This window comes from Miscanthus floridulus, chromosome 5 (assembly GCF_019320115.1).
Source record: "Miscanthus floridulus cultivar M001 chromosome 5, ASM1932011v1, whole genome shotgun sequence".
Taxonomy (NCBI): domain Eukaryota; kingdom Viridiplantae; phylum Streptophyta; class Magnoliopsida; order Poales; family Poaceae; genus Miscanthus; species Miscanthus floridulus.
In genome coordinates, this window is record NC_089584.1 from 142,460,840 (window position 1) to 142,476,921 (window position 16,082).

Below are 16,082 nucleotides of genomic sequence, written 5' to 3' on the forward strand. Positions count from 1 at the left end.
TGATTAGCTATTGGATTTGTAGAAATTTATCGGGGTCGCTTGACCCCGATGGCAAAGGCTAGCTCCGCCCCTGGCCTCTACTACATGAAGTCGACGAACCGGACCATCGAGATGATGAAGTACTGGCGGGCGGCTAGGGAGAGGTTCCCGGGGCAGCACGACCAGGCGGTGTTCGTCAACATCAGGCACGAGCTTGTGGGCAAGCTGCATGTCAAGATCGAGCCGCTGGACACGGTGTACTACGGCGGGTTCTGAGAGTACCACGACGACCCAGAGAAGGTCTGCACCGTCCACGCCGACTGCTGCGTTGGGCTGGACACCAAGGTGCACGATCTCAAGGATTCGCCGCGGACTGGAAGAACTACACGGGCCTGACGCCGGAGGCGAGGCAGAAGGGTGCTTTCAAGTGGACGTACCCGACTAGGTGCCGGGATTCCATAGGTTGGCGTAAGCCTTGAGTAGGGCCGTCTCAACAATTTTCATGGTCCTTGGATGAGCAAGATAGTAAGAACCTAGCAATCTATTTTTTTTTTCAATATAATGATTGAAGTACACAATCTCTACCATATATAATTAATGCACCGATGTAAACTTCGCTAAAGCCACGTCAAAAACTGTCCCCAACAGTTATGACATTTTCTACACGCACAAAAAAAAAACTGTACCCAAAACCAGCCACCTTTAAAACAAATGGAGCAGATTCACCCCAGACTCTCATTTCTTTTACTCACATCCAACGGTCAAGGTTCTTTTGACCAAACCTCATCACTCATCCCTCGTCCCGTCCTGCGCCCACCCCACGCGTGGCACGCACGGCTCTCCCTCTCCCCCGATGCTCCCCCCTCTCCCGCACCCGTGCCTCGTGACTCTCCCACTCCCCAACGCTCGACTCGCGTGCTCCTCTCCTCTCCCCCACGGACAAACCCTAGGACGGACGCTGAATGTTCAACACTTTTTGGTCATTGGATGGCCCACTTTTCGGCTCGCTGGAGTTTCCTGCACTCTCACCTGTTGGGATGTGGGCTCCGCCCGTCTTCGAGCCATCCCAGGCCTTCCTCTTCGGAAGCCTGGACTTTGTCGCCGACCGGCTCGGCGTACTACACCTCCGCGGATGCACGACTTCGACGACGCGGCATCTGCGCTTCATTCCGAGCAAACTCTATACTCAAACCCCACTGTAAGTAATATGTGTACTGTTATTTACTCTTTATTTACTATCTCCCACCGATCATCCGGAGGGACCGTATCGCCCACGCCACAAACACCGTATGATCGGTTCCCCTATGGCCTCGCGTCCTCCGCGGATACGTACGCTCGGGGCCTCCGAAGGATGCTGGCGCCATCCCCCCTCGCATCTGAATTCATGGGAATGGCAGGCTACGCTCCTGCCGCTTTCCACGAACTCCCGGATGACGAGGGCGAGAGCGATGGTTCCAGCATCGACGACGTGGCACCCTGCCACCGTCCGTCCCAGGAGTGCTCTATGGTGGACGCCTCGGGACAGCCGCCGATGGTTGTGGAGTCTGCGCAGACTCACACCCCTCCGGACCGTCAAGCGCAGCTCGGGGGGCGGCAGCCGTGCCATGGTCCGACCTGGCGCCTGCTCAACACCGATTGCCGGTACATGAGCGGCCCGATCTGCACCAGGACGCTCGTAGCATCATCAGCAACCGGCATCGGGCCCGACATGGATCCCAGCCGAACCATCGAGGGGAGCGGAGAAACGCGCCCCAAGCGCGATTGCTGGCCAGACGACCAGAGTCCCAGCCCTGAGGGCCCAGGACCACGGGCCTTCAGCCGGCGTATCCGGAGAGCACCGTTCCCACAGCGTTTCCGATCACCCACCAACATCACCAAATACACCGGGGAGACAAACCCAGGCATTTGGCTCAAAGACTTCCAGCTCGCCTGCCGGGATGGAGGAGTGGATGATGACTATTTCATCATTCAGTATCTTCCCATTTGCGTAAGGGAACATATTCGGGCATGGCTTGAATTCCTCTCGCACGACAGCATCTGCGACTGGGCAGACCTCAAGAGGGTCTTCGTCGGGAATTTCTAGGGGACGTATGTCCGCCCTGGAAACTCTTGGGACCTCAAGAGCTGACAGCAGGAGCCCAGCGAGTCCCTGCGGGATTACATCCGCAGGTTCTCCCAACGATGCAACTCCCTCCCTGATGTCGTCGACGCAAACGTCATCAGCGCATTCATCTCCGGAACGAACTGCGAGTCCCTGATCCACAAGCTTGGCTGCCTAAAACCCTGAACACCAGCGACTTGCTCGACGTCGCCACTAACCACGCCTTTGGCGAGGAGGCGGTCGGAGCGGTCTTCAGCGGAGGCTAGGACAAAGGCAAGGCCAAGCGCATGGACCAAGATGAGGGCCCCTCCACACAGAGGGGCAAGAAGAACAAGAAGGATCGGCGCCGATCGAACAACACCACGAAGGTCGCCACGACTGATCGCATGGGCAAGCAGCCCCAACAGGCGCTGCCTGATCACTTCAACAAACTCATGGATAGTCCGTGCACCAACCACGCCTACCCCGTCAAACACCTCTACAAGGACTGCGAGCTCCTCAAACATTTCCTCCGACAGGCCGGTGGGCCAAAGGAGGGTGATGGCAAAGAGGTGGCAGCCAAGAAAGAAGGCGCGACAGGCAAGGATGGAAACGGCTTCCCCAAACCTGAGGAGTGCATCATGATCTTCGGCAGGTCCGATGCCATCTGGACGAAACGCCAACACAAGGTGCGCTACAGGGAGGCATGCGCCACCGAGACGGCCGTCCCCTCCTTCCTCAGCTGGTCGGAGTCTTCGGTCACCTTCGATCAGAGGGACCATCCCTCCCACGTCACAAGACCGGGATGCTACCCGCTCGTCGTCGACCCTATCGTCCACAAGAAGCACCTCACCAAGGTGCTGATGGACAGAGGCAGCGGCCTCAACATCCTCTACATCGACACCCTCGACGCCATGCGCATTCCCTGGTCGGAATTCTGCCAGGCGGGTTCTCCCTTCCACGGGGTGATCCCGGGAGTGTAGGCATACCCACTCGGGCAGATCGATCTGTCCGTCATGTTTGGCAAACGAGCCAACTTTCGCTTGGAGGTCCTCACCTTCAAAGTGGTGGACTTTCCAGGGTCCTACCAAGCTATCTTGGGGCGTCCATGCTACGCCAAATTCATGGCAATCCCCAACTACACCTACCTCAAGCTAAAGATGCTAGGACCAAATGGCGTCATCACTGTAAGGAGTGCCTTCTCGCATGCCTTCACGTGCGACCGCGAGCATTTCGAGCTCGCCACCACGGTCGTCAACTCGACCGAGCTCCCGCGGCTTAGGGAGTCATCAACCCCAGCAGTCCTGGACTGCAACAAACCGACCTCCTCGACAGCCTTCCGCCCGCTCAAGGAAACCAAGGTGGTGGGTGTCGACCCCACCGACCCAACCAAGACGGTGCGGATCGGGACCCAGCTCCTGGCCAAATAGGAATGCGAGCTCGTCGACTTCCTATGCGCCAATCGTGATGTCTTCGCATGGCAGCCTTCTGACATGCCAGGCATACCATGGGAGGTTGCCAAGCACGCACTGTGCCTCATCCCGGGCTCGAAACCCGCTAAGCAGCGCCTGCGCCGCTTCGACGATGAGAGACGCAGGGCAATAGGTGAAGAGATCGCCAAACTCCTGGCAGCTGGATTCATCAGAGAGGTATTCCACTCTGACTAGCTTGCCAATCCTGTTCTTGTTAAAAAGAAGACTGGGAAGTGGAGAATGTGCATTGATTACACTAGCCTCAACAAAGCGTGTCCAAAGGATCACTTTCCTTTGCCGCGCATAGACTAGATAGTCGACTCCACCTCGGGTTGCGAGATCCTCTCCTTTCTGGATGCCTCCTCAGGCTATCACCAGATCACGATAAAAGAATCTAATCAGCTCGTAACCTTGTTCATCACCTCGTATGGTTCGTATTGCTACATGACCATGCCTTTTGGCCTAAAGAATGCTTGCGCCACCTACCAAAGGTGCATGCAGTAATGCTTCGCCGACCAAATCGACTCGCTCGATCAGCCTGATCAAGTCGAGCGGCCAAAACCAACAATTGTCGTCTATGTTGATGACATAGTGGTCAAAACAGCTCAAGCTTGCGACCTGATCGCAAACTTGGCCACGATATTCGCGATCCTCTGAAAGTTCAACATCAAGCTGAATCCCGAAAAATGTGTTTTCAGGGTTCCAAAGGGGAAGCTGCTTGGATACATCGTGTCCGAGCACGGCATCGAGGACAACCCTGAAAAGATCACGGCCATCTCCATCATGGGCCCCATACACAACGTCCAGGGCATACAAAGGCTCACCGGTTGTCTGGCTGCCCTGAGCCGCTTCATCTCCTGGCTCGGCGAACGGGGCATGCCACCCTACAAACTCCTCAAAAAGACAGACGCCTTCGTTTGGACTAAGAAAGCCCAGCAGGCTCTGGAAAGCCTCAAAGCATCCCTAACATCGGCCCCAATCCTTGTCGCTCCCCAACCAGGAGAACCCCTCCTCCTTTACGTCGCGACAAGCAACCATGTGGTGAGTGCTGCCTTGGTTGTCGAAAGGGAGGAGCCAGGACACCAGCTCAAGGTACAATGACCTATATACTTCGTCAGGGAGGTACTTACTGACCCCAAGGTCCGGTACCCCTAGGTGCAGAAACTCCTATACGTCATGCTAATGGCGACCAGGAAGCTCCTGCACTACTTCACCGACCATGAAGTTGCGGTCGTCACTTCATACCTGCTCGGAGACATCATCTGCAATCGTGACACCGTGGGGTGAATCTCCAATTGGGCACTCGAACTCATGGGCCATGACATCAGGTATTGCCCTTGTACCGCAATTAAGTCTTAGGCTCTCATGGATTTTGTCGCCGAATGGACAGAGGTCCAGCTACCAACCCCGGACGTCACCCACAAGTACTGGACAATGTACTTCAATGGGTCTGTAATGGTGCCTGACTAAGGGGCTGGAGTGGTTTTGATCTCCCTAGACGGGAGTAGACTCCGCTATGCCATCTACCTCCATTTTTTGGCCTCAAACAACGCCGCGGAATACAAGGCCCTCATCAACAGACTGCGCATTGCCATCGAGCTCGGTGCTACGCGACTCTACGTTCGCGACAACTCAAAGTTAGTCATTGATTAGGTCATGAAGGAATCCTCCTACAAAAGCTCCCTCATGGTAGCATACTGCCAGGAGGTGCGCAAGCTCGAGGACAAATTCTAGGTGATCAAGCTGCACCATGTCCCCTGAAAGGACAACGATGCCGCCGATTTTCTCACAAAATTGACCGCTAGGAGAGACCCATCCCCAAGCGGGATCTTCATCAACGACCTCCATGAGCCATCCTCCCGCATCCTGGAAGGTTCGACCTAGACTCACCCCGACGCCAGGCCAGCACCCGGGGGCTCTGACCCCGGCGCTAAGCCAACACTCGGGGGCTCCGATCCTAGTACCTCCATGACGGCATCACCCGCCGACGTCGCTATATTGGCACCCAATCAAACCGACTAGCGAGCGCCGCTACTCGCCTACCTCCTCGAGGAGGTTCTCCCACTCTAAAGGACCGAAGCCCGATGGATCGCTCGATGTGCCAAGACCTTCGTCGCGCTCGGTGATGAGCTCCACAAATGGAGTCCGTCAGGAGTACTCATGAAGTGCGTCCCCACCGACCAGGGGAAGCAGCTCCTCCTCTAGGTCCATGCTGGGATTCGTGGACATCACACGGCCCCAAGGTTGCTGGTCGGAAAAGCCTTTTACCAAGGTTTTTACTCGCCCACCGTGCTACGAAATGCAGAGGAGGTCGGCCGCAGATGTGAAGGATGCTAGTTCTACGCTCGGCAAACACATTTGCTGGCACAGGAGCTCCAGACCATCCCCATCACCTGGCCTTTCATGGTCTGGGGCCTCGACATGGTGGGACCCCTCAAAAAGGGCCCAAGCGGCTTCACTCACCTACTCGTAGCAGTCAACAAGTTCACCAAGTGGATAGAGGCCAAGCCCATCACCAACATCCACTCGGAAGAGGCGGTCAAATTCTTCCTCAACATTATCTACCAGTTCGGCGTTCCTAACTGTATCATCACTGACCACGGAACCAACTTCACTGGAAAGAAGTTCCTAGACTTCAGTGATGGATACCGCATTAGGATCGACTGGGCCTCGGTCGGACATCCACGAACCAACGGTCAGGTCGAGCGTGCTAATGACATGGTCCTCCAAGGACTCAAGTCACACATCTTCGACAGACTCAACAAATACGCTGGACGATGGGTGGCAGAGGTCCCAGCAATCCTCTGGAGCCTAAGAATGACCCTGAACCAATCCATAGGGTTCACACCCATCTTCCTAGCTTACGGAGCTGAGGCAGTGCTGCCCTCCAACCTCGACCATGGTGCCCCAAGAGTGAAGGCTTTCGACCATGACTGAGATGCAGAGGCTCAGCAAGACACAGTCGACCTACTCGAGGAAGCCCGCGAGACGACCGTCATCCACTCCGCTCGCTATCAGTAAACTCTCCATAGGTACCACGAAAGAAAGATCAGGGGGAGAATCCTCGAAGTCGGCGATCTCGTACTCCGGAGGACCCAATCAACAAAGGAAAAACATAAACTCTCTCCACCATGGGAAGGACCCTATACGGTGATCAAAGTAATCTGACCGGGCACCTACCAACTGGAGGACGACAACGACAATGTTCTCACCAACACTTGGAACATTGAACAGCTACGTCGTTTTTCCCCTAAAAATTTGGTCTTACCACTTTTTTAGTCAACACTTGCTCCTATAAAGCACCCTGGCCCGAACAGTTTCAGCCCATGTCGCTCGAGGGCTACATGAGGGTATAATACCGAATATTACCTCTCTTTTTTATTGTCACGTGGTAAACAACTTTGTCCCCGAATGGAAGCGCATTCCTTTTCCTTTGACTGTCCTACGTAACTTTGTTCTTACTCCTAACCGAATGCACCCCACCACGACCTACGGTTACAAGCAGTCGAGCCCAGCGGGCCATGCCCAGGTTCTTAAAAAAGCTACAGTTCAAAAAAGAAAGGACAAAAACAATAGCTACGCTAGGATAAAAATAAGGAACGGATAGTGATTCTATCACAAAGAACAGGGCTGATGTATTCATTGATACAAAAACTGTTCACATAGGGGCTCACCCACGAACTCAACTATTACATTTTTTGCTAAAAAACTACTTCCATTCCAAATACTAATATGGTCACTCGACGACATCGCATGACGCTAAAGGAAAACGGCACTTGCCGCCGAACATAACCACCGCCACAGGGGCCCCTACCCGGTTCTGCTCATGACTTTGGTGAGCGCAACGGGTACCTCAAGGGACCCACCCGGTTCCATTCCCTCGACTTCGGTGAGCGCAACAGGTACCTCAAAGGCGCTGCACCCATAAATGCTCAGCAGAAGAGCATGGGGCTCCGGACCTTCTCATGCAGTCGAGGTAGCTCCTGGGCAGTGGACACCGCCACCGAAGTATGGCCGCCATGGATGGAAGAGATCTCATCAAACTTTATGAACTGGTCAACCTAAGCAGCTACAGGCACAGAACCCTCTACCGGCACGATCCTAGGCAACTTCCCCTCCGCATACGGCTCCATCCCAAAGAAGGCCTCACAGATGAATCTAGCACGCCACCCCCTTTGGCAGAAGCCACCCCTTCTTAGGCAAAGATGGCCAGCACCACCCCGGGCAGCCTCCAGCTCGACATCGCGCTCCAGATTCATGAAAGGATCTATAAGTCCTCCCCCTCGCTTACCATCTCTCAAACTTAGGAATCGCCGTGGCATATAGGCACTCTCGGTGAGGAGGAAGAAGGTGGAGAGACAATAGTTGGAGAACAGGCAAAGGACTATGACGAAGAGCCCTCTCTCTCCCCTTATTTAAGGAAGAAATGTGGCAGTCGAAGAGGGGCAAAAGATCAAAGCAAAAAACTCTCTCCGTTCCCCCATTCAATGCGGATGGGAAACGATGGGACACACCCTGACCGATGGGACGCATGCTGGCTGACGGAACGACGCCGGGTCAGACGGAATGCCGCCTGGTGAGACAAAACATGGCCTGGGTATGGCCCACCACTATCGCACGACTGGGCGTGAAAATCGAAACGTCACCACACACAGGAAGCTCTCCACACCCCCAGGCGAAACTTGGAAAAACCCAAAGCGGGATCTCCACCGGGAGAGACCATCGGGCTTCCTCAGTCGATCGAACAGCTCAGAAAAACACACCGAGAGATAGGTAGGAAGCAAAGGGACGCCCCATGTAGGCCAGGCCGACTCCATCATGAACGACGAGCACGGGTCCCGGTCGGACGTTTCTGACAGAAGCTTTCCAAACCCCGTCACCTAAATCATCAAGGTAAACACTACCAACCCCCTCTATTTCTTTATAATCATTTCATACATCCATACACGCATTCATTCCATACGCCCGTGCTCTCGAGAAAGTTTCTGATATTGAAATGCATAGGATGAGGCATTACATATTAACCAACTGTGACGAGGTCACTCCATGGATAAAGTAAGCTATATTTTAAATTGTTTTTTATGATGGTCATGAATGTTTAAAATATATATGTAACTAATGAAAGTATTTTCTATTGTTGTGGATAGTGAGCATATGGATGAGCTGAAGAAAATTAGCTCAAGGCATGTTGATAAAAGACACAAGGAGGAGTTTGTATCATGGTTTGAGCGTAAAGTGAGTCGTCCCTAATATATTTATCCATATTTTATTTCTATAGTTTCCACATGCTTCTTGTAAATTTATTAGTCCATAATAATAGCTAGCCACTTTGTCTGTTTAATAGTCCCTAATATATTTTTAAAATGATTAAATGTAGATCAGCACATTGCGTGCACAAGGGGAAATAGATGACATGATTTATTATCTATCTCGCGGTCCAGACCCTCGGGCTCGTGTGTTCAATAGGTGTTTCATAAATGGCTTCCTTTTTTGGGTCTCTTCCATAGAGAACTTCTTAACTACTCAAAATAGTGGTGTATTCGTGAAGGGCGATGCAAATACAGGAAACATGGGCTGGTATGGTGTGCTAAAGAAAGTCATTTGCCTTGATTTTCATGGTGACAAGGAAGTCATGTTGTTCCACTGTGTAGGGTTTGATGTCCCTGCAGCTAGTAGTAGCAGATCGAGAGGGTACAATAAGGATAAATATGGGGTCATCGATATTGATATCACATGGTTTAGGTATTCAGATGAACCTTACATCCTGAGCACACAAGCCGAGCAAGTCTTTTATGCGAGAAACATAAAGAAACCAGATTGGTGCACTATCCTTAGAGTGCAGCCTAGAAATATCTTTGCCATGCCTGAAGTAGAAGGCATTAACAATATGGGCGAGCTCGATCTGGACTCAGTTGTTGTAGGAATGGAAGATATGAATGTTCAACAACAAAATGAAGATGTCACAGCTTGGAATAGGTCTGGCCTTGATGGGGCTACTGTTGATGCTTCTATTATTGAGCATGCTATTGCAACAGCCATGCCTAAACCTGAGCATGATGACCTGTTTGATGAAGACGAAGACCCAGATGACACTTACATTAATGACGGAGTCATCCCTCCATTTAGTACTCTGGGAGAAGATTCTGATGATGATTTTTTTGTCTAAATTTTTCTCAAGCAATAGAGGCATTGGGCTCCTGTTTGTTCTTGCTGCTCGCTGTTTGTGTGTTCTTGCTGCTCGCTGTTTGTGTGTTTATCATCATGCGGCAACATGTGGAAGCTTTGATGCTTCATGGTATATATAACATGAGTAACTAGCATGGATTTGTTCCTGCCTAGTAGCCTGTCGAAATTTGGTGCTAACAGAATCATTCATCTTTGCCTTGTTTCCCTCTCGTGAGGTGAGCAAATCTGTAACAGGTCATGATTACTTTTTTATTTATTTATTTTCAATGTCATGATTACTATTGAATGTTGCTTTAAGGTTAGATCTATTTTGCAACGCCACTGGATGTGTAACAGTTGCAAATGGTTTTAGGTTTGCTGCTGCAGCGGCTTTACCTGAAGGTGTTACAGAGTTCATTTCATTCATAATGTGCAAGAGTTGCTTTGAAGCATGAGTTGTGCTTTGAAGCAATGTGACCAAGGGAACTACTGCAGAACTGTACATGTTGAGAGTAACAAGACGAAGATACACTAGAGAAAGGATCTCTGAAATTACATAAGGATGGAGACAATGGAAGACTCGACAGTATCACATTCAACTGAAGAAAATGCAACTTTACCGCAGCATAATTCTGCAGCTTCTTATGCCTAAACCCACTAAAATTGAACAATCAGTCAACTGTTCTCAGTATCCTTCAACTGGATGGCCTGAACCTCAGCTTTCGGGGTTGTCCCACTGTTCTCAGTATCCTTCAACTGGACGGCCTTAGAAAATGCATCTGATATATCGGCCACAGGACCTTGAGCCTTGGTATCTAGCAGCTTCTGAGGATCGGTGCTGGCAGGCTGCTGTTGATGTCTGCTCTCCTACAAGGCTTTCTCCCGCTGCTCATAGAAGTCGAAATCTTCCAGGATTGTTGTCTCAGCCTCATGGCTCTTGAAGATTGTAAGCATCTGGAGGCCCTGTTCCAGCTTCACCTATATGTTAAGAGTTGGTGAATTTATTCAGAAATGCCATTGATACTAGCAGCTTAAACAACAACAACAACAACAACAACAACAACAACAAAACCTTTAAGTCCCAAACAAGTTGGGGTAGGCTAGAGTTGAAACCCAGCAGAAGCAATCAAGGTTCAGGCATGTGAAACATTCAGCCAAAAAAAAATATATATGTACATTTTACCTCCTGGGTGTCCCTGCTATTTGTGACAGGTTTATTGTCATTGTTCTCAAGAATGATGTGCCGCAGAAGGTTGTTCGGCACATCCTTAATTATGTGCCACTTCACAGGGAACTAGCCACTCCACTTATCCTGCTGCCAGTAATCAACACTTCTGTCGAAATCGACAGGTCCAATCATCTCAGCCACACCATAGAATTGGAGCTCCTAATCAATTTTCATGACTGAAATGGAACTCTTAAGTATCTGGATAGACACAATTTTAGAAACTACCAATCCACAGGAGTATTTGTATATCTAAATATTCAAACAAAACTATGACAAAACCATAAAAATCGACAAAACTCAGGTGCAGAGGTTGGAGTTTTGCAAACATTCCAAGACCTTAGCTGTTAAAAAAACTCAAATTCCGATACCGGGATGTCAAGAATCCTATGCTTAATTCTCAATTCCTGTCATTCTAGTCCCCAAAGCAGGCCGCACGAACCAATGAACCTAATACCTAGGGTTCTAGCGACAGAAGGTCGGCTGCGGCGGGGGGGGGGGGGGGGTGACGTTACCTTGCGCTTGAGGTTGTAGCGGTGCCATTCGGAGTGGTAGTGGAGCCACTGCTGCTCCTCGTCGTCGAACCCCATGTTGCACGCGTTGCAGGTGACCGTCGGCATCCTCACTCAGCTCCCTCCTCTCCGCTCGCTACGGATTCAGCTTGCTCCGGCAGGCACGGGCGGGGAGGACTCTCTCTTCTCTCCTTCTCCTTCCGGTGCCGCTTCGCCTTATATGCGGCGGCGCCTCGGTGGTGAAGAGTTGGGGGAAAGTAGCGGCGGGGTGGGGAAGAAGGGGGAGGAGGAGAAGTAGGAGGGGGCGAGGCAGCCACGTTTGTTCCACTTCTGGGCCGGCCCGTTAACAAAGTGTGTTGATTGTTCCACTTCTGTTGCCAAAGGTTGGTTCTTTAGTGCCACCTCACCAATTTGGAGAGGCAAAACTCAGCTTAAAAGCTGAAGCCGCCAAACCACACTGAACTTCTCATATCAAGCGCTATTCCGAATTTGTTACCCTTCTGGGCTAGTTGAGGCCGGTAGCTTTGCTGGGCTCCCCGTAGGGGTTGAGCCTGGCGCGGCCGTTGGTCCTTGGCTGGCCCACTGAACTGCCAACTTTTTTGTTTTCTAATTCTATGCTAATCGTTCCAACTGAATTTATTTTTTTAAACATATTTCTATCGTGTCCAACTAGTAACTAAATATCATATTCCATTTTTTTCCTAATTCTATTATAATCATTCCTACTGACTTTATTTTTTAAAAAAAACATATTTCTATCATGTCCAACTAGTAAATAAGTATCAAACTCCTTTTGTGTCATATGTAGCTAGGATGCCATGTCGAACAACAACTTGATATGTAGTCTCATCCTCTCGAGTGCCATGTCATATGCTACCAAGTGCGATGTCGTATGCCACCGAGTGCCTCATCATGATCATAGGGCCACGTCATTGCCTATGTCTCATCCATTGAGTGGCACGTCATTGCCTACTTCTAGTGCTACTACTACTTCTGCAGTGGTGTTGGTACCCACGGTGAAACCTTATAGGGGGTGTAAAACAGGCTTGGAGGACTTTGTAATGGGCTTGTAGTGTGACCCCGCGAAGCACCTAGGTAGTGTGTGAACCGTGATGTGGAAAACATGACTCATAGTGAAAATGTGCAATCTCTGTAGAGTGTAAAACCAATATATCAGCCGTGCTCACGGACAAGATCGACTTGGACTTCTTCGAGATTAGATGGCTCTGATTTGTTTGGGGTGGTTCCCTTGGTAAGGGAATGGTTGGTTCAGTTGGGAGCTTGGATGGAATCCAAGTGTTGGTTTGGTTCTATGAGGAGAAGGCAGAATTCACCTAGTAATTAGGTGCAAAGGAATTAAGGAAATTAGAATGTGTCGCTTAGGCGCTGGTGTCAAACAAAGTTAGCCTGTCCTTGCTATAAGCCTCATGTCACGTACGAATAAATTGATCCTGGCATACATATGTTGTGCATTCGATTTTGATTCTGGCATACATGGCCACCGAGCTCGGGCGAAACCCTAGCGCGGCCTCCCTCTTCCTCGACCTGGCCCTACGGCTTTTACCATTTTTTAGTTATAGAGACAAGCCCTCTCGAGAGAAATTTGGCTCCCAAATTTTCCCACAAGACATAGATTAAATGATTTTCTTTGTGTCAGTTGGAACAAATTCCAAATTGAATTGTGTGTACTCCTACTGAAAAAATTACGTAAATATATATTTAAATTGTATGTATGCAAAAGTTATATTTGAAAAACTGCCCATATAAAATTGTGACATGAATTTGATCGTGTTTTGGGTTTTACCGTAGCGCTATCACGGCTGCTATTTTTTTTAGGATTTGTCTATTCCTCACCCGAGTGAGCAATTACTCGATTTTTTCCCTCTTTCCAATGGCACTGTTCATCATCCTACTCGGCCCCGCCACGGCTGCACTACGCTGCTGTAGAGCTCCGGTGATTGGAACAAATTCCAAATTTAATTGTGTGTACTCCTACTTAAAAAATTACGTAAATATATATATATGGTATGTATGCAAAGTTTTATTTGAAGAACGATCGTGTGTATAAAAAATGCCAGACCGCCTAAAACCCAGGTGAAGGCGCCAAAACGAAGGCTCAAAACCACAACACGTGCCTGATTTCCTCCCAAAATTTTCCAAAGTTTCCCACCGCGCCAAATTTCTGCGCACAAATGAAAAAAAAGAAAAAAGCGCCATATATCATCGGTTCCTCCCCCGTACCTGCCTATTCGTTTCCCCTCCCCCAAAATTAGATCGCGATCCGTCCAGGAGCCCCCGACGCCGCCTCCATGAGGGCCATGGCACCGACGCCGCCTGCGTCCAGGACGCCGCCGACGTCGCCTCCAGCCAGGACGTCGCTTCCTCCTCAGGGCATGAGCGCCAGCAACAACGCTACCGCCTTGGGCGCCCATCGATATATTGAAGCCACCCTCAAACTAGAAGATGAACATGGGTTCTCTCGTCCATATAGCACCAGGTAGATTGTTGACTTTGACTGCTGTCATCAGAAATCTAGTTTATTAGATTCCTGTTTGTTTGCACCAGGTAGATTGTTGGGGCTTTAGTTAGGGATGCAAACGGGTGCAGGTTTGCCTGCAACCTGCTAAATCCAGCCTGCAAAAAATCCTTCGCGGGAACCTGCGCTTGCCTAGCAGGCTTAAGCGGGAGTAACCTGTAATGCCTCTTAGGCTTAAGCCCACTGAGCAGTCTTCCTTGATCTCCCAGATGGTTTGCTTTTCATCCTGTAGTGTTGCTGTTGCGTGTGATCTCTTGTGGTTCTTGAACTTTCTGATATGGACTAGCATGGAAATGGACTGTATAGTTTGGATGCAGCCCTGATTGACTAGATGCGCTATACATTTATTGTTAGAAACATTGCTCTTTAATTTAGTTCTGTTGGTGCTTCTGTCCTTGTTTATTTCTTCAGCCGTTGCCGTTGTCATGACCAGAGTGGCTTCTTTTTGTTAGAGGCCTGTAATTGGTTATTTTACATGTGAAGTTCCTAATTTGTGGCCTTAACATTGGTTATTTTACATGTGGAGTCCAGGACGCCCCCGACATCGCCTCCGTTGAGGACGCCACTGGCAACGCCTTCAGGCAGGACGGCGCTTCATTCGTAGGGCATCAACGCTAGCACAGACTCCACCGCCTTGGGTACCCATCGCCATCGATATACTGAGGCCACCCTCGAAGTAGAAGATGATCTTGGGTTCTCTTCTCCATATGTCCCCAGGTACAATGATTACTTAATATAGGTTTTTTGATTCATATTTAATCTCGCATCACAGCAAATTCTACAAATTGTGAGGGGTTTAGGGTTTTCAAGCATTTGCTGCTTGCATATTTTGGTCATGATAAAAGCATATTTTTTTTCAATCTATGAGGATGGAATTGTCTGATTGTGTCATCAACTAGAACAAATTTTTTGGAACAAATTTTCTGATATTGAATGGATCTGGAACTCTGTCTTCAATGGGTTCACATCAAAGCAAGGCTGCAAAAATAATTGACAAAATAAAAGTATATTCAGTATATGTATGACAGGTTGACGTAATGTTGTCAAAATGATTAGAAACAAAGCCAATAGCTTCAGCATATGTATAACACTATACCTATGTCAAGATGTTATCAGTACTTTTTTTCACAGCTGCAACAGACACTGGCAAGCGTCATGATGATTTCTTCAGGACTCGTAGTTATGTTCTTAGTAAGCATATATATGGTGTTTATTGCATCTTAGAAGGAGGCACATTTATTTAGTGAACAATTCAAGCAAAGATATGAGATTTGAACATAAATGTGAGAACTCTCACTGCATTTTTAGCGCTATCAGGGATCTTGCTCTGCTTGCTAGCTCCATGTTGTTTATGTGATTTCATACTTATTTGTTTTTCAATATAAAGATATGTGTCTATCGCAGCCCTGAAATTAATCTGTGAAGCTCTTGAATGTTGGTAAATGCAAAGATATGTTACTGCATCTACAGTTAAGTCAAATTCATTGAAGATCTAGCTATCCAATCATCCAATGTGTTAGAACACAGGTTTAATATTTTCTTCATAAAAACAAATTTCTGACTTACTGGTTCTGTCTCTTCTGGATGGTCTACTATAACATTATTATTATATATTACTACTGCTGCCTCCAGTAAAAAAATATGTTTAAGAAAAGGCAATTACTTGCTCGGTATTTGTTTTGCTTGTCTGAAATTACAGAAAGTAAACCCGTCTGTTTCGATTCAGGAATACAAAGTTTGAGATCGTTTTCTATGCTTAAATATCAATGTTTAACTACACAAAAATGTATGGATGTAGTTAACCTTTTTCTGCATCAGGCATTGAATTTCTCATGTTGCATGTGCCTGCTCTATAATGGGATTACAGAAACCATCTAAAATAGAATCCTGAATTCAATGATATTTAGCTCAATTACTTATATATATGTAATACTTTACCTTTTTTATTCTTGTTTATTTATCAACCATTGTCCTATTTATGCAGTGGCATGGGCGAAATGTGGACTCTTTATGTTCATTGCAAGAATGGACTTCCAGATCAGGATTATGTAATGTTCAAATTGGAAAGGCCTCATATAAAATTGTCAACCTTGACATCTCTTAAGGACCAGCT

The 16,082-nt window shown here is 48.8% G+C and overlaps 1 protein-coding gene across 6 annotated transcripts; it reads left to right on the forward strand.

Annotated features, from left to right (window-relative positions):
• The first annotated feature begins 10 nt into the window (after window positions 1–10).
• On the forward strand, window positions 11–16,072 carry LOC136451026 (uncharacterized). Of its 6 annotated transcripts, none has more exons than XM_066451755.1 (5): window positions 11–8,424; window positions 8,536–8,586; window positions 8,679–8,766; window positions 14,501–14,686; window positions 15,954–16,072. In XM_066451755.1, exon 1 carries the CDS (start codon window positions 833–835, stop codon window positions 2,060–2,062), a length of 1,230 nt encoding a protein of 409 aa, XP_066307852.1. In that variant the 5' UTR covers window positions 11–832; the 3' UTR covers window positions 2,063–8,424; window positions 8,536–8,586; window positions 8,679–8,766; window positions 14,501–14,686; window positions 15,954–16,072. The 6 variants fall into 4 exon arrangements, with proteins under 6 accessions (XP_066307852.1, XP_066307857.1, XP_066307853.1 ...); XM_066451757.1 differs by lacking the exons at window positions 14,501–14,686; window positions 15,954–16,072 and adding an exon at window positions 8,909–9,762; XM_066451756.1 differs by lacking the exons at window positions 14,501–14,686; window positions 15,954–16,072 and adding an exon at window positions 10,070–10,358.
• The last annotated feature ends 10 nt before the right edge of the window (window positions 16,073–16,082 follow it).